We start from the raw sequence: 24,659 nt of genomic DNA, 5'->3' as shown, positions 1-24,659 counted from the left end.
CAATCTAGACTATTTCATTACTGTCGAAAGTTTGGTACACTACTGAATACGTGTGTGGCCAGTAGGACTTTAAAATGCTCTCTTATATTACAATAAAAACATTGTGAATTATTGTGTACAACTTAAAAGAACTGTTTTCTTTTTTTAATATAATTAATTTTAATTGTGATGCAAAGCTGAATTTTCAGCATCATTACTCCAGTCTTCAGTGTCACATGATCCTTCAGAAATCATTCTAATATGCTGATTTGCTGCTCAATAATAATTTCTTCTTATCATCAATGCTGACAGTTGTGCTGCTTAGTATTTTTGTGAAAACAAATATGTATATGATGAATACAAAGTTCAAAAGAACAGCATTTAATTGTAATGGAATTATTTTAAATAAATGACATTATAAATGACTACTGTCATGTTTGATCAATTGATTTAATGCACCCTTGATGAATAAAACTATTAAATTCTTTCAAATAAATAAATAAATAAATACATATATACTTACTGACCCCAAATTAACTGACTCTGTGGCACTATATAAATTAAAATTTACTATGCGTCACAAAGTAAAAAATCTACAGCATGTAGCAGATACCAAACACTAACGGTCTAATCGCCTCCCCAACATCCGCTTTATCTTACTGCTCTATACATTATAGATGTGTGCTAACTTTGAAGCAAATAAAAACTGAATAATGAATGCAATGTGATATGCAGTCACGGCTTAAATTTTCAGTTCCAGTCCTTGAATAAGTGTGGACGCAGAAAAGGAGCCAAAATAGAAGCCGGCTCATCCATGACCCTGCAGTGACTCTTTTAGATTCGTCTCAATGATGAAAGTCATGGCTGGTGTGCCAGGGCAATTGTTTATTTAGACTGTTGTGGTACAAGTTGGTAATTGCACTGGCATAATGGTGGCACTTGGCACTGAAAAGAATAATTTTGCAATGCTTTCATTTACTTAGTAACATAGACGGTATTGTTACAGGCACAACTATTGAGAGGAGAATAAGACTTGAGTTTAGGCCTACATTAGTGTAGTAGATCTCCTAGACTTTGAACACAGAACTCTCTGCAGGGTAGAGCTGCAAACAACGGTTCAAAAAACCCTATAGTCATGCCGAGTTCAGAGACAATAAACAAGGACACTTGTAATGGAAATTTCATGAGATATGATAGTCTAGAATTCACTCCAGGACAAAAGGTTGCACATGCACACACATTCTTATATAATCACAGTACAGAACAAGGACGTTTATCACCAGGGATGTCAGAACCGATGGACTCGCATTCTAACAGGAGAGAAGAAACCAGTATTCCTGCTGAGTGGAGAATAATTTTATAATAAAGAATAAAGAAGACAACTGATGAACCATCCAAAACCCTAACACATGAACCATCCAAAACTGTAGTGCTCTCTGACTAGGCCAAACGGCAGAAAAATGTAACACATACTTGTAGCCAACCAGACATACTTTGCTCCTGAGCACACAATAATGGTGTCACTTGAGTGTCAAAAATCGAAACTTGATTGAAAGCTTTTCCTGCAGAAGAGAGCAATGAGTTATAGCTCTCTGGAGGGGAAAAAAATCTCGTCTTTTTTTCCCACCCCCTGAGCTTTTCATTAATTACAGGGCGACAGCAACGTCAGCCTGTGGTCTGGAACATCTCTGGAGAATCATTAACTTTGTTCTCTGTGGAAAGATGTGCGTAAAGACATTCACAAGTAATTTTTTTTGTCATTTGATTTGTTGAGTGCTGCAGCCTGAAGAATAGAACTCATAACAAAACAGAACATAATAGATAATAATAACATAATAGTTAACATAATTTAACATGCATGAACTGGAAAATGTAACAATATACATTTTAAAACATAACATAACATGCATGAACTGAAAGATGTGTACCTGGCTGAATGCATTTTAAAGTCTGCCAAATGCATAAATGCAATAATAAAAAGAATGTTTTTTTATAATTTTATATCAGCAACATTTATTTTGGCAACATTATATAGGTCTACTACAGCATCTCTGATTTAGACGAGTAGCAAAAATTGCATTTCTGTTTGGTTAAAGCTAAAAAAATTGTTTTTTTATTTATTTTTCGCCGCTAGGGGTCGCTAACCTCTTACAATTAGAGTTCTCAACGGGCCTGAAAATAACAACCCGACCCGACCCGGCCCGTGGCTTTTAAAGCCCGGACCCGATGTAACCCGACACATCAACATGAATTATCTGTCCGAACCCGGCCCGCGGCCCGACGCCGCGTCGGATTTTTTTTTTCTCATACACGTATTATCATGACCAGCAGACGGAAATTCAAATCAACCTTTAATGTTCACGCCTTTTAACAATACAAACAACTGAAACAATAAACTTTAAATATATAAATAGGCTGTAGTAGCGACGGTGAATTCACCTGAGGCAAGTTTACTTTTCACCAACTCCATCTTCTTCTCCAGGCTAAAGGCGTGCACGCAGCGGCGTCAGGTCTGCCCCCGCCCCTCTCCGTGATGCGCTTGCACGCAGCAGCCAGACTTTCTTTACGGTGAACAGCAGCGATGATTAATAAATGTTTTTTTTTTTTTTTCACTGACTGGAAAAGATTAAGCCCGAGGTCCGACCCGACCCGAGTCATTTGATTATATTTTCGACCCGAACCCGGCCCGAACCCGCGGGTCCCGTCGGGTTTGTCGGGCCGACCCGACCCGTTGAGAACTCTACTTACAATAACAAAGGCATAGGTTGACGACGCATAAGCAGAACTTGTCATGCCGATTGATCTAATAATGTTTATGGATGAGTGACTACATTGAGGTTTTTAACAGGGTGCGATTGCTAATGAGAGACAGATATCAGCGCCACACGTGAGTCCCTTGGATATAGTTTATTAGACGAATGAAACTTGTGAGGTAACGCAGCGCTGTTTCACTTGGTCTACACTATCACACTAAACAGCATTTGAGTGACTTGAAAGTTATAATGTTATTCTATGCGTTAGTTTGTTGGCTGTATGAGACTAGCAGTAAGCTAGATCAACATTAGAATAACATACAGATCATAATCTAACATTTCATCATGTTGAGCTATATAACATTGATTAGTTTTATGTACATTTGCTCACCTGTCTAATAAAGTGCAAGCAAGGGCGGCGTCTCTGTCAAGTCGAAGTTTGTCGCGGACGTGGAGCTCTCGGCATCTCAAAAACGCCACGCTGATATTGATCCTCGTTTTATTTCTCCTTTTGTCCCAAAGTCTGCTTGCCATGGTCCATAATGTTTGAACGAAACAACAACAGCGCGAGCCTGCCGCTAGACGGGACGCAGTTGTCCACGTCTATCTGTCGCCATGGTTACTATGGCAGTACGAGCGAAAACCAGGGATAACGCAGATATTGACAGGCGACAAGTGGGACAGGACGACAGGGACGAGCCATTATTTAAAATTGGAATTTCTCTGAAATTAATCTTTGGGAACTTTTGGGATATTGTAAGTACACAACTGCAGGAAATATATCACACTGTACAAGTGATTTTTGGATATTTTATTACAAAATTCATTCATATTGTACCTTAAAAAAAAAAAAAAGATTCAAAAAGTACAAACATGTGTCGATAAATATGTGTTGTTAACTAACATTTGTTGCTGTCATGCACTACTGCATCATAAAAACTAAGATCTTAAGAACTTAAGTCACTTAAGTTCTTTGCATATGCTTCAATTGTTTAAAGTTGAATACCTTTGCTGTGACAAACACTGATCTGCGACTGTGCTTTCTCACTTCATACAGTCTTCATCCTCACGTTCACTCCTAAGCCACAAACTTTACAAGCCATTTAAGTGACTCCCATGGCAACTACACTTCACAGTCATAACAGACAGGGATTGGAGTATGAAGGATATCGTGGGTAATGTGATACAACACAGCAGCCCGCTCTGAGTAATGACGCCACCAGAAATGAGAGAGCCTGATGCAACAGACACCGAGGATCATCTCAGGGCACTTAACCTGAGAAGAGCTTTTGCGACGACCATTCACATGAATCAAATAGTAAATCAGACAAATTAGTTTCAGGCAAAAGTCTAAATTGATAAGTACGGCCACTTGGGAATGTTCTTCCAACTAAATGTTTTAATGTAAAGAGGACCTATTATGCATCGTTTACATGTTCAACTTTCTTTAGTGTGTAATGTTACTGTTTGAGCATGAAAAAGGTCTGTAAAGTTACAAAGCACAAAGTCACTCCAAAGAGAGTTATTCTCTATATCAGTGCAGTGCACACTGTTTCTGAACTGCACTGTCCAGGAATGAACATGTCACATTATTCTTTATTTAAATAATTCCTGCCCAAGATACATACAAATGTCTTGGTGCCTGATTAAGTTAGGGCCGGTTCACACAGAGCTTGTTTTTTCTGTTAAAAACTCGAGATGCCGGTCAGTGGAACGAAAAAAGAGCAGGTCTAGAATTGTGTTTTTTTTAAAGTTGAACTTTTAACTTGAGTGCAGCGTTTATAGAATGCCGTGTCATGCGCTAGACTCTGCAAAAGACGTGGGATGCAAGCGCAACAGTTAAATACGTCCGTCTAGCATGTGTTTAAATTGAAAAACGCATTAGAATGGAAAAATTCCGTTCTGTGTTAACGGCCCCTTAGTTAGTAGTGTGTTGAAAAACTCACGGTTATGGTAAGGGACGGGACATTTCCCAAACACTCAAAGGACTTGACCAATCACAACACACTGGTCCAGCTGACCAATCAGAGCACATTGTGCTTTTCAGAAGGAGGGGCTTCATAGAGACAGGAACTAAACAGGGCAGCATTTCTCAAAAGCATCGTGAGCAAAGTTGATTGTAGAGAGCAGACCATTGGTGCAAATGGTTCTACGATCTATTTAAGCTTATGATGCTTTTGAGAAACACAGACTGGGAAGAGAGGTGCTGCAACAATGTAAAACCTGAAAAACAAGGTGTTTTTTGTTTGTTTTTACATTCAAGCATGAAGACCTATTCTAGTAGAGGGCACAAGAGGGCCGCTTTAATTTAATGGCATTGGCTTAACAGAAGGTACACAGAGACTTTCCATAATTCGAGAACACTTTTCAAAGAGATGATCAAACACTAGCAATCGTGTGGCAAAGAAGACTGGAAGGGTGTGACAGGTAATTTGCTTCCTGCTCGGATGACGATCCACATTGTGGGACATGTGCACTCAAGTGTTCGGCGTCCAACACGTAATGTACCTGACAGATTTGATTACCATTTCTTGAAATTCAGCCCTTCCTTTTTTCTTCGTATCCTTCAGCCACAAAATAATAGGATTGTATTCTTACAAGGGCAATATATCACTGGGCTTGGCAAGGAGTTTGACCTTTTCTTACAATGAAGTGTTGAAAAGCACTCAAGCAGTGTAAACCATCTAAACTTTGTGTATTTTTCCACTCTGAAGAACAGAGGTTAGCCTTAGTGAGAGGGTCTGTTCGAACTTTGCCAGTATTGGTAAACAAAAGTCATTCTAAAGGATTGCAATGGAAATTGACTTCTCTACATAGGTCTACCTCTTCATAAAGTTGTTTCTTGCTCTCTACCTCCTGTAAAGTTAATGGCTAATAAACAAAAACATGGTTTCATCACATCAAAACAATGAAGAGGGGTCTAATAAATGTCTCCATACTCTTGTTCTGTGAATGCATAAAAGCAATCCACCTACGCAAGGAGCTCAGCTGCAAAGGGTTAGGGGGTGGTCAGATACCCCATGGCCAAATTCAGATGCTTTCTGGAGGAGCCATTCGATACCACGTCCTGCTATTAAAAAAAGATTTCTGAGACAAGTGCCTCTGGATATGGAGATTCAACTGTACTAGAGGAGGAAAAATAGGAAATGCAGAAATGTCAATCCCAGCCTACATGATGTGTTGTTCTCATGCCCTCTACTATAGAGTAGGTTCTTAAAAGACCAAGAGTGAAAGTTGTGGTTGTAATTGTGAACCCAAAAATGTGACTGCAGTGAACACACCCTCACAGACATGCTAGGGTAATAAAAACCCTATAACGTGTGGACCAAAAACAGTTTATTTTATTTCAACTCCTTTAAAATATATATAGCCTATATATATATATATATATATATATATATATATATATATTTTTTTTTTGGGAACTGGGGATGGTGTAGGCACACATAAAAGAGACAATAAAAACAACTTTGTGCATCAAAACCACTCCTTTCCTGGTAAAAAAAGAAAAAAAGTCAACGGATTTTCGACAGCTGAATGTAGGCCAAACATTTTTGACACACCAAACATGTACGTCTCTGATTAAATATAATTTAAGCCATGAAATAAACGTAATGAACTTCAATAAAATAAATATAATGAACTACGGATAAAGCATTTCGAAAGTCTCCAGCACATTTAATAATTACCCAAATGTATATGTATATGTATATGTATATGTATGTGTATGTGTATGTGTATGTATGTATGTATGTATGTATGTATGTATGCATGCATGTATGCATGTATGTGCTATGGTATTACAAACTAATGTGTAAATTAGACTGTCTACAGGAACACAAAAGTAGATCATGAAAGGAGATCATATCAAAAGCACAGGTTGTCCACTTGAAGGGCTCGTATTCAGGCACAGCCGACATAGATGATCCTTTGGACTTTAATTGAAGCAGTCGCTCTCTCCGAGTGTTCTCCCACCAGTATGAACCTGTTCCCGCAAGCCCACTCTGGAAATTTCCCTGTTTCACGAGTAGTGACGAGCGGCAATGATTGTCTATAGGTCCTTGGATAAAAGGCTTCTATTTATGTGCCAGATGGTGGTGTTCTGACTCAAGCACAAACAGAGAGAGTGAGTGCGATGTTCTCTCCGTTCTCTTCGTATTTGGGTTAAACGCAGACCGTCAACATGTTCTTTCACAGTGTGCTTATTTTGAAAAGATGAGGCAAAAGAAGAAAATAGAAAGTCATCCTGCATAATATTCTGAAATGACAACCAAAAAAAAATAAGGCTCTAGAGGCAAGGAAAGGGGCAGATCTAAAATTAAGTTTCATTTACAAAGTAATTGTTGCATCCAGTTTATTAGCCAGCCTTAAATCATGTTTAGCTGTAGAAGAAATCTAAATCCTATAAAAAATCTAAAAGGTGAGCAGCTGTTATTTACTGCAATGAAAATCATGTCACCTCCAAGGCTCTATAAGAGTCCTTCAAAACATCTGGAAACTGGATGTCTAGATTCAGCTGGTAATTTATAATAAATAGATAAAACAGTCTGTTACTATGTATTCTGATAAAATAGTTTAAAAGCAACATAATTCTCTATACTATAATATAAAAGTTTTCTGATCCCAAGAGCAAGAATGGCAGATTTCAAATCAAATATTTCCAGGAGGGTCATGCACTAGCCAAGCGGCTGCCACTGAAATGAATGGGAATGCTACCTTTCTCCAGCCATTGTAGACCTGCTTGCTACAAGCTGAGTAATGGGTTTTCAATGGCACAAACTTTTCTTTTATCACTGAATTTAATAATGTTGCAGAAGTGGTCTGATAATGTATAACATGATATTTAACCATACACATCATTATCTTCTTGTCATCTGTTATGCATTGATAAAGAGCAAGACAAAGAAACAAGCAATTTACTGATGAGATAACATCTGCCTGTCTGTACTGTTCACCAACAACCATGAATTCAATAAATAAAGGTCCCCTAGCAATAGTAGCAAACAACACCACCCATCTGACTTCAGTTTGAGTTTGGTGAACACATACACAGATGCACAAATCCATTCTGAGCTTGTTAGATATTCCACTTATCCTGTTAAACTTATCTTTAAACGAGTGCATCATTAACTACAGCAGTTGCCGGAAAAACAATGTTTCAAGACTTACTTGCCATGCATTATTTAGCAATATTATAAGGAACTAAAATGGTTTATGGAATCTATGCCGCCAACACTGCAATTTAAGATACAAGAAACCCTTATATGGCAATTGCTTTTATCAAAAGGGACAATGTTATAGCTAGGGCCAAATTGCACAGAGCAACTTTTTCCATGAGGAAATGGAATAATAGGCATAACACATGATAATGGAGATAAAACTGTACAAGAAAAAAGGGAACGTACGAAGGCTAAACTTATGATCAGGATACATTTAGGGTCCATTTTAAAATCACATCCACTAGTCATTTTAGGATGAAACAAGTAATAACTGCAGCCTAATGGTGACTAGTAGCCAATGCTACAGCCTCTATTAAATATATTCAGCTAAAGCTCTCAGTGTATCAGGGCCTCCGCCTCGCTAATTTTGGCTTGAGAGCAGATGGTGGCGGCCTTTTTAGGATCATCAATGTGTCTGGAGCTCAATCATTCCTGCTGCTCCACATTAGGAACAAACAGCAGTTCAGCATAGAGAGCGAGAGAAGAAAATGAGGAAATTACTCAAAATGAATTACTCAAACCAGTTACTGATTCATAATTCATAAGACAGCAAGACAAGCCAAATATAGCAACACCGAAAGAAAAAACACTAAAAAGCACAGACATATGCAACAGGCGTGCTTAGATTCGGCATAAATGTTTACAAAAGCCTGAATTTCATTCAGATCTATCTATCCACGGTATTATCTAATCTCATCCTCTTAGAAGAGAAAGAAAGCATCTAATCTGCAGTGATGCAGAAGAGGAAGAACCTCATACAGTTTTATGTTGGCCAATGGAGCTACTGGGGCCCAAGACGAGTGTGAAAGCGCAACAAGACCCTCGAGCAGAAATACTCGGAAAGTGATGTCCTGCTGCACTGATTTATCGACTCTGGCATATGAGTAGTACATGCAACAATTATGGGTCTTGGCTAACTGTAACTGCTAGCATTTAACATGCAGAGCAAATGGGCCTGATGCAGTTATTGGCATGAGGAGAACCAAATGTCAAGCTTGTTACCTGTATGCTGAGTCTGGAAATATAATTGCAGTTTTTCCCATGATGCACTGCACCTCTGACACATTTCCTAGGAAATAGGGAGGAGGCATGGGAAAGGATGACATTGTGTGCTTTGACGTTCATTGAAAGCAAATCAACAATGAACTACTCAATCGACCCACAAATTCAGCTCAGAGGTAATGTCAGCTCTGGGTCATTGGCTGATTCATGTCAATGAAGCCACACACTCTTCTATTAATGAAACTCTCTGCTCAAAACACTGTGCAATCAGAGTGACCGCAACGTCCAGAACTTTCTGTTCAGAGATGTTCGGTAACAAATGTGCAACCTCCTTAAAGAGGAGTAGCAAGCCACAGCAACAAAGAATTTTCAACCCAGTACAAGATCAGAGGCATTAACTGGCCTTCACTGCTTTGATCTGCAGAGGTGGCTGTGGTCCGAAAGAAAAACGATGGACTGCAATTTAGGAATACTTACCCACTACAAAGAAAGTCTAGGGTATGCTGAAATTGTAGGTTTGTGTGGACAGACTGCTGCAAATAGATACTTCACTCAACCAAATATGTAATTAAGAACACTACGCTATTCCACAATAAAGGTCATTTTTAGGTTTGTCTCATTTCTGGCTCACTTTTAAAATATTAAGAGAGGGAACCATTTGTCTGTGCTAAAGTTGTCAAAGGCTTTGCAATCCATTAACTTCAATTTATACACACAAATGTGGAAGACTCAAGTTTACTGAAAGAAGTTTTCAGCTGCATATCAACATTCAAATAAATGCTGACCTGCACAGCGCACAACATTTGACCAACAGAGGATGCAAACGTCACTGATTGACCTCTTGGCCAATTTCAAGAATGCACAAAAATGTAAAACTTGCATGGGTCCAAAGAACGTTTGCATTCTCTAGAGCAGGGGTTCTCAACTCTGGCCCTTGAAGTCCATTTTTCAGCAGAGTTTCTAGCTCCTACTCTTTCTAGTAATCCTGAAGACCTTGATTAGCTTGTTCGGGTGTGTTTGATTAGGGGTGAGCTAGTTGAGAACCCCTGCTCTAGTGGACGAATGGACGAATAAACTCAATGTTTAAACTCAAAAACTGACGTCAGAACAGCACAGGTGGTGATGGTTAACTTGACAAGTTATCTTCTCAAAAACGCAACACAATGTTGTAAGGCAAACCAGACCACTAAAATCAAGGTAACTGTCAAAATCAAGCCATGCATTTCAACAGCTGTGGTCTGAGGTTTGTATTATTTTTTGAGCTGGTAGAAAGAAAAAGGAAGAGAGATGAGGGTGGCCTTTCTTACCCTTTTGTGAGAGTCTTTTGTGATGCAGCAGTTTTTGAACACAATGAAGGTTCTTTGTGAGGGGCTGGTGCAAGGGTCTAGGGTGCATTCCTTAGCCGTGGATCCTGCATGTGTGTCCATTCCATGGTCAACTAATTGAAAAACCTGAGGCCCTTTGCACAGCAGGCCAATACGGACACCATCAGAAATCATCTACTTAACTTTCAGCAGTATAAATCAATTGAGTCGCCTCGTCACTTATGAACGGAAGGCCAATTTTGTCAAAGGAGAAGCTTTTGTTCATTCTTTCCCATTCCTGGCTAACGCCTGACTGGTGGCTTAATGTTTCACTTGCACAATTGATGCAAATTCACTCCTTCGTTCAACAATGTCACAAATCTGAATTCATTCAGTGAGCAAATGTATAAACCAGTGGGATTAAAACATTTTTACAGGATTTTATTTCACAATCTCTCTAAAATAAAGCTTACCGTATACTGTTGAGCAAAGAGCAAGAATAAATAACCAACTGCTATGCACGCAGCTTGGACCTGGTGTTCCTGCTTCATACGGCCAGCCGTACAATCAGACAACAGCTGGCTGCCTCCAACAGATTTGCTTCCATGATGCCTATTTTGACTTTTCTAGCCCTGCTATTGGCTTACTCGTAACATCAACATCACAGATTGTACTCCATCGGCTTAAGCCAGAAACTGTTCACTCTTACGCAGGTTTGCTGGGAAATGGAAGCAACATATGGCAGCATATCTCCAAATACACAATCTGAGGAAGTAAAACAAAATGTTTTTATGCAGGGCTTGACAGTGTTTCACTCACATTTGTGAATAAAAATGTGTGTGCAAATTGTAAATTTGTTAGGTTTTTAGGAGCACGTGTGAATTTAAAGTCCCAACGGGTCCTGCAAATGTGCTTAATTTGTATGAAATTTAAGGTCATTAAAAGTTTTAAATATCTTAAATGGTATAACAAATGTCTGAATTTTCATTTTAAGAGGTTTTAAATTTGGGGATGGAAAAAAAGGTTCACAATCAATGAATACTGCACATTCACGCCAATAGATTGCTTATGATCTACTGCTGAATGTGCTGATGAATTATGACAATGTTTAATATATGGTGTTTATATTGTAATATTGTGATGTAGGCTATATTTGAGTAAAACGGATTCTTGAACAAGAAAAAATGTGGGGTGGGATTTTGTGCATGGGAAATTGATTGGATGGTTGTGGTTTGCCACTGGTGGATCTCATGTGAGTGACAGGTTCCCCCTGCCCTCAAGTCAGTAAACACTTCATCAGAGAAGAGATTTTGCTGCAAGAGGGAAGTTATTTTAAAACAAAAATAATGATGATGTGCATGGATAACTAATTTAGGCCTAATAAATATGGCAATATTCTACAAAAAATAGGAAGTCAACTTTGATTTCATGGTGAAACCTAAAATAAACGTGATTAAAAACACTGAATAGTTGTGATATATGACAAGCACTGAGCACGTCCGTCTTTGGCTCAGCGCCAGCCATAGCGCGAAAGCACAGTTTGAATCTGGCAGTTATGTCACGTCACTGTACATTCGCCCCTTAGTGGTCAGCTGCTGCAGAGTGTGCCAAAATCAAAATTGCTAATGAGATGTAGAGGAAGATATCAAGCATATGCACAAAAAAAGACCAGGAGAGACAGAGAAGGTAAAGAGCGGGAGAGAGAGAAGTCTGTCACACATCCTCCTGACAGAAACAGCAGAGAGCTGGCAGAGTTGTGTTTGTTTGGCTGGCTCGCTTTCACCGTTGCCTCCGCAATACACAGTGTCATTAAGGCACTTGAGAAGACTCTGGGTGATTTCAGGTGAACGAATCCTGCTGCGGTGTGGTTAGGGCAGCCTGAGGGAAAGAACTCTCAGCTGTGCCCTTTAAAGTGTTAGCTGGTCCCGGTTGAAGTGCACCATTAGGGTTGCCACCAAGGACACCAAGTCACGGATGAGTGTTTGAGAGCAAGAGAAGATGATTCAGTAAGTACACTGTTATCAGTTTTTAGTACAAAACATGCAGTTCAATATCCCTCCCTCGTGCAAAGCTTCAGCCTCAATGACCACAATGTAAACGCCACTTACCTAAGAACGCGTCTAGTTCTGTTTAATCACACGTGTTGTGCTTTTTCTTAAGCTCTTAAGACAATAAATAGCATAACAGAATAAGGTGACACAGGCCTTCCTGGAGGCATGCTATCATTCCCACATGAATCCAAGTTACAAGTGCAGATAAACACAAGCAGGTTCAACGTATAGGTCAGTCTCCCTGGTTCCATTCCACCATTAATCAGTCTCCAAACTTCACACCATAGTGAGAAATATTTTCCTGTCAACTGCTCGCTGAAATCTCAGCACACGCCATGTGAGCGATGAGGAACTTGGTACAGAGCAAACTGGAACAGAGACACGGACCAAATCACAGTATCTGCTGCAGGACTCCTTGACCCTGATTTCGAAGCAAAATGTTCCAAACCCTTCTGAAAGAAAAGTGGAGGAGTAAACATGATTATAGTTTAGGGCTGGGCGGTATATCGAGTTTGTGCGATATATCGATATATATTTTTTAAACGATATGGAATGAGGCTATACTGTTTATATCGATGCATTAGTTTGATACAAGCACATCTGAAAAACAGCAGAGGATGCAGTGTGAGCTGCTGCAGCGAAAGTACATAGTCCTAAACATGTTATATTAAGGGCTTCAAAAGAACTGGTAAGATATAGTTAACAAGTTTAAAGCAGCTTTCCCTGTCAGATGCTCTGACAGATACTGTTGCTGACCGACAGATACATACTAGCGCTGTTGAATGCGTTTGAGATTAGGTGCTTTCCTCAATGCTTAACTTACATTTCACAGGTATATTATCCATCTGTAAATGTTAGAAAGTCAAACAAATATGTCCATTTCACTGTCAGGAGAGGACGAGCCTTCTGCAAATAGAATAGTGTCGCAATAATTCTGACTAAAATATACATATTGCTGAAAATGTTGTTGTTGGACACAATAAATGTGCCATATGTGGGATTTTAAACCTACAAGTGTATTTTTATGAAAGTGACCATTATAATGGGGTAATCAAATGCAGGCTAATATAATTAGTTTGTGCTTTTGTTTTTACTTTTAGTTTAGCCTTTAGTCAATTTAAAAACAAAAGCATTATTTTTGTTTTTAGATTGTAATGTTATAATGTTATAATGTAATGTGATTTTAACCACCTTTTTGCACATAATATATTGCATATATTGCAATATATTACATTCACTATATTTGTTTCCATATCCTTCAATATCAACATTGTTTGTAGGATATCATTGGGCAGGATGTGAAATAATTTTTTCTTTTAAATAAATACAGATTTTCTTTATCCAAATAGAAAAATGTAGAAAGTACCAAAAATAAATAAATATAAATATAAATATAAATATAAATATATATATATATATATATATATATATATATATATATATATATATATATATATATATATATATATATATATATATCCATTTAACCAAAAAATACAGAGATATGAATTTTTGGCCATATCGCCCAGCCCTATTATAGTTTAAAAATAATACTAATTTTGTTCAAGTGGTGTCTGCATGTCGATCTGACCTTCATCTGTTTATTTCACAAATATCAGCAAGATATCACCAATGCAGTTGGTTTGCATGCATCCAAGGTAAAAAAACACTTTAATTTTCTCATAATATACACTGCACATCACCTCATTTCTCAAAGTGAAATCTTCAATTGAAGATTCTTTAAAACCCCTCTTTCCACGAGCCTACTCTGCTCTGATTAGTCACACGCCCCAGTCTGTTGTGACACGAAACGCTATAGTGTACATGTTGTAAATAAATATTACTCGGAACTTAAATGTTACAAGGATACCTAAAAATAAAGAATAACCCTTATCTTTTATTTTAGCTTTATTTCAATGAACAAAAACTATTTGAATAGTTTTGGTTAACAATAGTAACACTGCTTAGCTGAAGAAAGTAACAGCAGCTGGTCTCCACAAGCCCCATCTTGACCGCTAGGCTATATAAGATACACATGAGGCCTACTTTCTGTGAAAATCACAGGTCAATTGGGAAATAGCCCACATTTATATTGCTCTAAAAACAACTTTTCCTGATCTCATCAGTCTGAAGCTCATCACAAACCTTATTTAGGCTACACTATTGCATATCATTAACTGTAACTAATCCTCTACTATAAATAAATCACCTATATATAACTTACTGGAACATTCCCCCAGTTTGTACCACACGTTAAAGTCACGTACAGGGCTTCCCCCATATCTGCATCACGTCAAAAGCTTGTTAGGTCTAAGCATCCTGGGAACTATAGCTTAGTGACATAACGTTACAACAGCGCAAGCCAAGGAATGCACAAAGCTCACGCCTGATGCCAGAATAACACCAGCTATTAGCACCCCGTTTCCCCGCTACACCCTCAAATCCAGTCGTGTGAATTTATACTGAGATCACAACAATCCTGAGTCAAACTACAGGCCATTTGCATTTTGCACCTACATGATGTGGTGACAGACAGGCATGGATTAGAGAGACACGTCACTGCCCTCCCCCTCCTCTCGCCGCTTTACACAGGCTACAGTGGTGCATGTAGCAAGCTTTATGGGTGGTTAAACTGACTAGACGGTTTTTTTTTTTTTTCTTAGAAACAGGGCAGATAAAATCAGTACATTGAAAGCGCCTTTAGGATAAATGAGTGGCATAAGAGTCTCTCTTCAGATCATCTAAATCCACTATGGTTCATCATCTGTCACTGTCCACAGAAAAGGCCAAGAGTTACACTTCTAAGAATATTCAGCAGACATGGGCACTTTATATACACTGCCTGGCCAATAACAAAAAGTCGCTGTTTGGATTTAAAAAGGCAAATCCTTAAGAGTCTATAACTGGATCATTATTTGCAGTGATTATTTTTGTTTCTTCTGGAGTGTGTAGCTTTTCATTTCTCAAACAACCATGAAGGAAGACACATCATGGACATATTCCAGGATGACAATGTCGAGATTCATCAGGCTCAAATTGTAAAAGAACGGAGTCTAACGTTACACCTTAAATTCATTGAAAGGTTTTGGGATTTCTTTTGGCCGGGCAGTGTATATACACTCCCGATTTTGCCATTACTATGTCATGTTATGACTCGTTCTGCATCAAATCTTTGGCTAATAATTTTTTTATCAAAACCTTTTATCCTTGAACTGTACACCATCTTCTGTTTGTCAGCTAAGCTAATATAATAAAAATATTATTTTATTGATAAGAGATTAATTGAGAGAACAGTCTGCTTTAAGTCCTTCCAAGGACCGGCCAAGGCAGATAAGAGTCAAATCTAAGAGAACCGGCAAATCCCCCTAATAACAATCAATCCCTGGCAACACAAAGCTTACGATAGACAAGTCACAGACAGTCTTGGCAGGGTGTTATTCCCACTGACACAAAATAGAAGACTGACATTTCTGAAGTTATACCACACTTTTTTCTAAAACAAAATGCAATTACAGAGAAGCAAAAGTACATCATGTTTGAAGAGAGAAAGTCTGTATCCTTCACATAACATGACATTGCTTTTAAACTTGCATTTTTTATTTCAGAAAGTCAAATGGCAGGGCATGATGACACCGTCAATGAGGACACATGGACAAAGCAACCTAATCATAACAGAAAAATCAAACATCAACCATTTGAATGGCCTTGCTCCAGTATTCTTAACTTCAACAAATGCCACAAAACTGACTTCGATATACTCAAACAATACCTTTCTCCTCTTTGAAAGTGAAAAGCAAAACTAGATATGTTTACATGCCAAACACCACAGAGAAAGCACTGGCTATTGTAGCATAAGAGAAACATGTCAAAGCAACTGAAACGAAAGAAAGTTTATCATTATAACCAACAGCAAAATCAATTCATAGCTAATCACAACCTACAAACACAAGATAAATCTGTAGGTTTCTCACAGTGTTTTTATCCAAAGAAAATGATCATGGCACAAATGGGACTACAGTATACTTAAATAAAGAAACTTGGGTAACACTTCATAATCACTCATAACAATAATTAAATATACATACAATCGTGTACAATCAAACAATACAATTTAAGTGCAATGGAAAATTAAATGGCTACATAAGCATTACGCGACGTTTGCGAATTGACCTCATTTTTATTTAAGTTATAAAAGTGTTGCACACACAGTATGTTTGGGAGCTGAATGTTTTGCCCCGGATAAAACGCATGCAGCGCCACGACACGCGCACTGCGGGTCTCTTTCAATCACTGGAAACAATCACTCACGCGCTCAAAATCAACGTGATCAGATCAAAAACCAAGAGAAAGTACTCAGTAGATCTGTCATCGATCATCCGCTGACAGCTGGGAAGTAAATTGACGTGAATTTACAGCTGTTACGGTGTTAGTATAGGTCTGATAGGCCAGAATTATCGCCGCACAATGACACACGGCAGCGGATGAACGGTACAAAACGAGCTCCATCACCGTTCACGTTAACTTACCTTTTTCATTCGCGGTGCCTCAGCCACGGTTCCATCGCAGTTTATAAACGCCTCGCCGCCGTTCTGTTGCTGGTCCGGCCGCTTCATCGCGGACGCCTGCGGCATCTTCACGGGGTTCGGAGCGGCGGTCATCGGGCTCGACTCCCCCGCCGCGGCCGCCGCTGCTGCTGGTGACGAAGTAGAGTTATTTTCACTCTTCTTCTCCTCTGCCTTGGGTGTCAGTGGAGATATGGTGGGGAGAGAGTCTTTACCGGCCACGTCTTTTAATTCGACCTCGGCCATTTTCGCTGCCACAGCCTGGACTGACATCGCTGCGAACCGCACGGTGCTTCTTTTTCCAATACAGAGAGAAGCGACACACGAACGGATACGCACGGTGGGATGACGTCGGCGCTAAGCACCATGGGACATGCAGTTCACGTTACCATAGCGTCTACTACGCATCATCTTACGCATGGTTAATAATAGTGAACGAATGGTCGTGGTAGTAATAATAACGAATTTTTCCAGGAGATACTTTTTAAAACTTCGTAACAGACGTCTTTCAAAAACGACACTATACAATCATCTTATGATAAAATAACTATTATTATTAGACTTTTAAAACTTATTATAGCTTTTTACCATGAACATTTTATTTTATTATAGATTTTTATTATTATACCATCTATAAGATTTATTCCAAACTCTGGCAAACATTACTTTGCACATACAAAAGTACTGTAGAAGTATAGTAGTACATGGTAAAACCATGGTACTAAATAATTACTATGTTAATGTACCATGGTATTTACATGGTAATTATTTAGCACCTTGGTATTACCATATGATACTAATTTCAAAGAATAGCATGGTACTAGGTTTGTAACAGTTCGACCACTGTTGGGAGGCTTCTTAAAATACTTTTTATATTCTCTTACACCTTATGCATGAACATTATAAAGCAATTTCACATTGGCATTCTAGGAAATTCCAGTTATAGAACTGGTGAAGCTGCAAATACTATAAAAATAGCACATACTTGTGTTCCTATCATTTGTAATCACCCATAGGAGTGCAGCACTACCATCCAGTGGTTAACCGAAGGAATAGAGTTTAAGGCGACGGAGTGATAAATATAAGAACAATGCTGGGCATTTATTAAATTGAAAACCAAAGACAAAAGTGGAAGCTCATTTCACTTCAGACACGATACAAAATACAAACAACATAAACACTTCTTGTTTATGTAATTTGGCACTAAAGATCAGGATCACCTATCCTCCAAGCTCTTCTGTACATTGTAAAAGTAATAGTGAGGAGAAATAAGAAAAGCCCTTCATTGAGAGCAAGTTAATGAACATCATTACACCAAAAGTAAATTTGTCTTATGCTTGTTCATGGTTGTAACAGGTGTTCATTCACACAGAAAAGAAAGGGTGAAGAAAAACTACCAGTAACTGATTTTTTAAACTCCTGCAGTGGCCAACCACTGACTAGCCTGGAAGAATTTACATTCATGTATAACTACATTGTTTTTCTTGTATGATGAAAAAAAATACAAAGAAAAAAAATATATATACAAAATCCAGTGGAACAATGGTGTATTTTGACTCTGTTTCAAGCCATAAATATCTCAGCGTTGAAGTTAAAAAACACTTTCTTCAGCTAAAACGACTTTCTGTGCTTAATCTGTATTTGCATCAAGTTTGCAAGTACAATGCATCTCAAAAACATTCAACATCACAAGAATGTAAAGGTAAAAAAGTCTATCACATCTCAAGGCTTGTGCAGTGTTTTCCTCCAAGCGGCAAACATGACCATCTCAGTCCCCAAAGATCCAGAGTACATTCACTCCTGAAAGACCGAGATTCACTCTCCTGTTGCAAAAAAAGTGTGGAAAAGGTTTCATTCATTTCGCACTTCAATGTAACAACATTGGAGAGCATCAAAGTAAAAACAGCTATTTTAGCCATAAAATTCCTTAAAACCAAGCAGATCACAAATAACATGATGGATCTAAACTCACCCCAGCATGCCAGACTCCTTGGTTTTGATAATGTAGAGGAACATGAGGATGGTATGGAACAAGTTATTTCTGCCCTGTGAGAGGAGGGGGGAAGAAAGCATAAGTCACAAGAACAGAAGAGTTCATTCACTGTAAATATGGTTGGAGGGTATCAACTCACCTTGGGCAAGCTGTAGACGTGTCCCTGGTAGACAAGCTGAAAATGAGGAGGGTTTGTGCTACTTTGATGGATGCAGAACAGGTTCTCATTGGACACGTCTGTTAGAAATTCACACATAAAATGTCATATTTGACATTGTTGCAGCACCTCTTCCCAGTCTGTCAGTACAGATCTGTTTAGTTTCTGTCTCTGTGAAGCCCCTCCTTCTGAAAAGTGCAATGTGCTCTGATTGGTCGGCTGGACCAATGAGTTGTGATTGAGTATATTTGAGAAATGTCCCACCTCACACCATAACTGCGAGTTTCAACTCCCAACTAACTTAACTCAACCTGGCCTAGCACCTTTTTTTGTGTAGGCCTTGGGCAGGAATGATTTAATATACTACAACAGAGGCGTTTCAGGGAGTTCAGTGCACACTGATATAGAGAAGAACTCCCTTTGGAGGGACATTGTGCTTGACCTTGAACTTGCAGACCTTTTCATGTTCAAACAGCAACATTACACACTAAAGCAAGTATAATAAAACTTTAACTCTATAAAAATGCTGTATAAAACTCAATGCAACACATTGTCTGAGCATACCTGGTTTATCTGGTGTCTGTATAAAATGCTGGGACGTAAAGGTTTTTCCGTCAGGATACTTAGGATGTGGCGGGAGCCGTGAGTCCAGGTACGTACACAGCACATGCATCAGGATCTGATGAGAACAGAAGTGTTCGTGTAAGTGTAGAGTGAAAATAAATGCACTGCATCATTACAAATATTATTGATCTCATCTAAACTGTAATACATTGGTAATGCAACAATGAAATGCTGCAAATGTTTGCAAGAACACACAGCAGAGTCTGTCGGAAGGTCCGTGTCCCATTTGCGGTTTTTCAGATCTCCTCCTCCGTTCCAGCGGAAAGAGCTCATGCAGCCACTGTGGGCTAGTTCTGCAAGACAAGAGCAGTGATACAAATGAACACACAGGGGCATCATCCCTGTTCATGATATTGGACTACGTCAAGTCGAAATATTTATAATGTTTAAGCGCAATTGATAATATCAGTGAATTGTGTATTCTGCTCACCCTTGATTCTCTCCACAAGATACTCCTGGTTTGGTGTGACGTCCAGATACTGTACGATGGCATTGAGGGTGGGAATTGCAGAGGCTTTGACCACAGCAGCTTGTTTGAGACTGCTGATACTGGCCTCTTCACGAAACAAGGAAAACAGAAGTGAGACATAATGAAGTAAACTCAAACATTTACAATTCAATATCTTTGGAAGAAAAGATGATTACCTCCGATCTGTAGCTCAGGGCAGCCTATCCTCCTGAGCTGACTGTTGACAGAGTCCATCTCTCTGACCAGATGAACTAGAATGGTGTCATTTATCCACTGCAATAATATGTCGATAGAGAAAAAGATTGACAATTTATGGATGAACATTTTGGACAATTGATGATGGACGGATATTTGGACAATTTATGATGGATGGATTGATGGAATTTTTTGACAATTCAGGATGGATGGATGGAAATTTTGGACAATTTATGATGAATGGATGGATAGAAATTTTGGACAATTTATGATGGATGGATATTTTGGACAATTTATGATGAATGGATATTTTGGACAATTTATGATGAATGGATGGATGGAAATTTGGACAATTTAAGATGGACTGATTGATGGAAATTTTGGACAATTTAGGATGGACAGACAGAAATTTTGGACAATTCAGGATGGATAGATATTTTAGACAATTTATGATGGACAGATGGATGGAAATTTGGAACATTTATGATGGACGGATTGATGAACATTTTGGGCAATTCAGATTGGACAGATGGAAATTTTTGGATGGATAGATAGATGAATGGAAATTTTGGATGATTTAGGATGGATGGAAGAAAATTTTTGGACAATTTAGGATGGACTGACTCACATTTCTCAGCTTAGCAGTCCAGCTGTCAATATTATCCGTCACCACACGACTTGTTGTGATTCTTGCCCAGACCTGTAATAAATCTCTTTACTTTTAAACACTAAAGAAATTGTTTTTGAAATGAATATAAAAAAAAGCATTAAACAAAGATGCTTTGAAATTGTCTTTCACCCTCACCTCTTCAGCAGCTTGTTTGGAGCCCAGCTCTGTGTCGTCTTTATTGGCAGATGGTGCCTGTGAACGGCAGGCCGGCTGGTATTGAAACTTCCTCAGGCTCTGTGCGTAATCCCCCACTGAACGACTGTAGTTCCAGAACGATGGACTGTGTCTTGGAGATGTTGACTCTGGACTTCCTAAATAAGAAAATATTGCAATGCCGAAGTCTTAGCACAGCCAAAGTTTGATTCAACACCTTTATGTGCATCCAGGCCTCTTACCCAATTGACTGCGGTGGCTTTTCTCCTCCTCCGTACGCAAAAACTTCTCCAAAGTCTTTAGGTCATCGATGTAGTCCTCCTTACCTCCGGGTGAATTAAAGACGGATGGGGATGTGCGGTAACGAGCACGGAGACTGGTGCCTTCTGCCGGTCCGAGGTTGCTTGGGTACGGAGAAGAACTCGGACTATAGTTCAGCACCTACAGACATAAAAAGTAAAAAGGGAAATGCAGTGGGTGCGTGAATAGAATAAAACATTGACAACACAATTTTAAAGAAGCATTTCAGAGTACTCAACCTTGCCAAATGCCATAGAGGGTGAAAAGGGTCCTCCTGCTGAAGAAGGGCTGCTCAGAGGTGGACTGAACCCAGAGACACAGCTGGGGGAAAACTTGGGGCTGGTGCTTGAGGATCGTGCAGGACTAAAACTGAGTACATTCTGTCCCTGCAGGGGCGATGACTGGACTGATACAGGAGCTTCTTTTTTCTCTTGTTTCTGAGGTGGAGAGGCTTGAATCCCTATTAAAATAATTTTCATTATGCATTTGAACATTGTATTTTTTACTTGAATAATACTGTTAAATAGACCTACTGTACTTGAAAAACTTAAAGCACTGTTATTGTCATTTGTATCTTTGATTTATTATATTAATCCCATTTTTTGTAATTTCCATATGCTCCAATAGTCTGTAATCAAAATAACTTCCCCCTCCCTTATGCAGCGACATCTCTTCTTTGATGATGTGTTTACTGGCATGAGGGTGGGACAACCGGTCACTCACATGAGATCGACCAATAGCAAACCACAACCATCCAATAAATTACTGATGAACAAAATCAAGTCTCGTCCAACATTTATTCTTCTTCGAGAAGCCGTTTAACTCAGTCACATGCATCACGATAGGAAAGAAAAGACTATTCCAACTTCCGTTCAATCTCGACTTTAAATCAATTCATTATAAACGTATGCAAGAATTAACTATATCTGTTGTCTTTGCATTGATATGAGAAATAAGCATTATGCATGATTGTTTTTACCCAAAACACGTTCTTACAGATGCCAAAAAACTCACCTGAGCCCCGGAGTCCAAGAAGTTGATGCTGTTCTGGACTAACGGCGATAGTGGTTGGGGCCATAGTGTACTTGAAATACTTCCAAAAGTCAAAAAGCGCATTGAGACTGAACAGGGAAGCCATGGCAAGTTCTGTCCAAGAAAAACATAGTTAGATTATACTAAATGATGGTCCATCAATGAGGATGATCATATTTGGGTGTCTGTGGCATCTAAAGGATTGAAAACTCTTGTACTAGATCACTGACACCCTTTGAGATATTATTATACACTTACCAATATACCAGATGGGCCAGTAAGTTATGTTATAGTATCTGCAAAGAAGCTTTCCAGACCTAAAAGACAAGGTGACTTGGTTACATGTGGTTCAGAAGACTTATCAGATTAGGGACAATAATTTTTAACATGTATGACTATGAACTCACATCTCTGTATAGATCATCCCAGCCAGAGACATATTTAGCACAGCCCATGCCAGGACAACCTGCCGTGCCTGTTCCTCCCTCCTAAGCTTTATGGTCTTGTCGATGAGGGAGATCATGCCTTCCTTTGATGGGGTCATATCTGCACCAGATCCTCCACTACACCATAAGTTCTTGTTATAAAACAGAAAATATAAACAGACTATAACAAAAGGCACATAATGAATATCAAGGCATTTGAACGACTCAAATAATACTGCACTGTTTTGTGTCTGAAGGAAAATAAAACTATACAATTGTGAATGTGACACCATAGTCCATGTTAACGAGCTGTAATGTTGAGTTACATTATGCGCCTTTTAGGCAATGTGCACTTGTAAAATACTTCCCTAGCAAACTTTACACTGGAGAACTCAGGCGACAATAAACAAAACACGAAAGAATATATAGGTTTCATAGGTAAACTGCATCTAAACTCTGTTTAAATGTGTCTGATACATACTTCCTCTAAATCAGTCCTGCATGAACGCGGTAAAGTAGAAAGAGTGAAAACAGCAGCAAATAAATTACTTTTGAATAACCTTTCAAAATAAAAGTCACTTAACGTGAGAAAATGGACTCAGGCTGTTGCAGCTCAAAACCAGTTTGTAAATTCCAGGATTTTATATGGACATCAGATAAACCAGATATGCTCAGAATGGTTTGAATATATTATCTTTAATATATTATCTACATGAGGATTTTCTTAAATTTCGTGTTAATTGATATGATGATTGAAAAACATTTTATTTTATTATTATTTATTTGTCAGAAAGGAGCAACTGATTTTATTTACATAAATTATAAAAAATCATATGCTGTTCTAAATAATAAAAGTGTATGTGTATCTATTTTAATTATTTACAATATGATTATATAAATTCAGACGTTAAAGGCATAGTTCACCCAAAATGAAAATGTTGTCATCAATTACTCACCCTCATGTTGTTCCAAACCCGTATGAGTTTCTTTCCTCTGTTGAACACATAAGAAGATATTTTAAAGAATGTTAGTAACCAGACAATTGACGGCACCCATTGACTTCCATGGTTTTTTTTTTTTTTTTTTTTCTACTATGGAAGTCAATAGGCAACTGTCTAGTTACCAACATTTCAAATATCTTCTTTTGTGTTCAACAGAAGAAATAAACTCATATAAGTTTGGAACAATTTGAGAGCATTTACACATTTTTGGGTGAACTATCCCTTTAAAAGCAAATCTGTTTGATATATATGCAACAAACTCCCTGCAAGTCCGGTTTTAAACACCAGAGGTCAGCAAGACACTGTGCAAACCATTTTGCCCTTATGAAAATGGGTACAACTTTCAGTCTTGCTTCATACCACAGCTGTGATAAAGATGGAGACCATTAGGCTTTACCTGGAGTAAAGGAGAGCTGACATCTCTCATTTTATCATTTGTGTGTTTTTCTTAGTGTAAAGCACATTTTAATAATCTAAATAACTCTTTCCATTCTAAAGAAACTTTTGTGCAAAGGAAAGGTTCTATGGATGTTAAAGCTCTTTCATGGAACCATGCCAATAAAAAACCAATTTGTTACAGCACAGTTAGAAGGGTGTGTGTGTGTGTGTGTGTGTGTGTGTGTGTGTGTGTGTGTGAGCGATGACATCATATACGTCTGAGTTCTTGCCTCCGTAATTGGCCCGTTTCCTCCACCAGCGTGGAACACACAAGTGGAGCCAGACACATGCTCACAGGGATTTTCCAGAAAGACGAGGGGCCCGGTTTTAGG

The 24,659-nt window shown here is 38.6% G+C and overlaps 2 protein-coding genes across 3 annotated transcripts in view; both read right to left on the bottom strand.

Annotated features, from left to right (window-relative positions):
* ahcyl2b (adenosylhomocysteinase like 2b) overlaps positions 1-17,269 on the bottom strand; it is a 33,731-nt gene extending 16,462 nt beyond the window's left edge. Inside the window, exons 1-2 of one of the 2 annotated variants that reach the window (XM_084406519.1) lie at positions 17,086-17,171; positions 16,835-16,998 (exon numbers count right to left, since the gene is read on the bottom strand). In XM_084406519.1, coding sequence (XP_084262645.1) covers positions 16,835-16,998; positions 17,086-17,143 — 222 coding nt within the window. In that variant the 5' untranslated portion in view covers positions 17,144-17,171. Of the gene's footprint in view, positions 1-16,834 lie in introns of both variants that reach the window. The other variant, XM_084406518.1, reaches the window with a different exon arrangement.
* A 681-nt stretch (positions 17,270-17,950) lies between these two features.
* Positions 17,951-23,442, bottom strand: tmem209 (transmembrane protein 209). Its single transcript, XM_084406520.1, has 15 exons — positions 23,370-23,442; positions 22,871-23,040; positions 22,722-22,780; positions 22,446-22,577; positions 21,671-21,891; positions 21,374-21,572; positions 21,114-21,289; positions 20,937-21,008; positions 20,290-20,386; positions 20,075-20,200; positions 19,840-19,937; positions 19,585-19,699; positions 19,003-19,100; positions 18,843-18,916; positions 17,951-18,693 (listed from the first exon to the last, which is right to left on the bottom strand). The coding sequence occupies exons 2-15, from the start codon at positions 23,005-23,007 to the stop codon at positions 18,639-18,641; spliced, it is 1,659 nt and encodes a 552-aa protein (XP_084262646.1). The 5' UTR covers positions 23,008-23,040; positions 23,370-23,442; the 3' UTR covers positions 17,951-18,638.
* Between the last annotated feature and the right edge of the window lie 1,217 nt (positions 23,443-24,659).

Source organism: Rutilus rutilus, assembly GCF_951802725.1.
Source record: "Rutilus rutilus genome assembly, chromosome: 4".
Lineage (NCBI taxonomy): Eukaryota > Metazoa > Chordata > Actinopteri > Cypriniformes > Leuciscidae > Rutilus > Rutilus rutilus.
The sequence above is the reverse complement of the archived record's forward strand: the minus strand, read 5'-3'. Positions and strand labels throughout refer to the sequence as shown.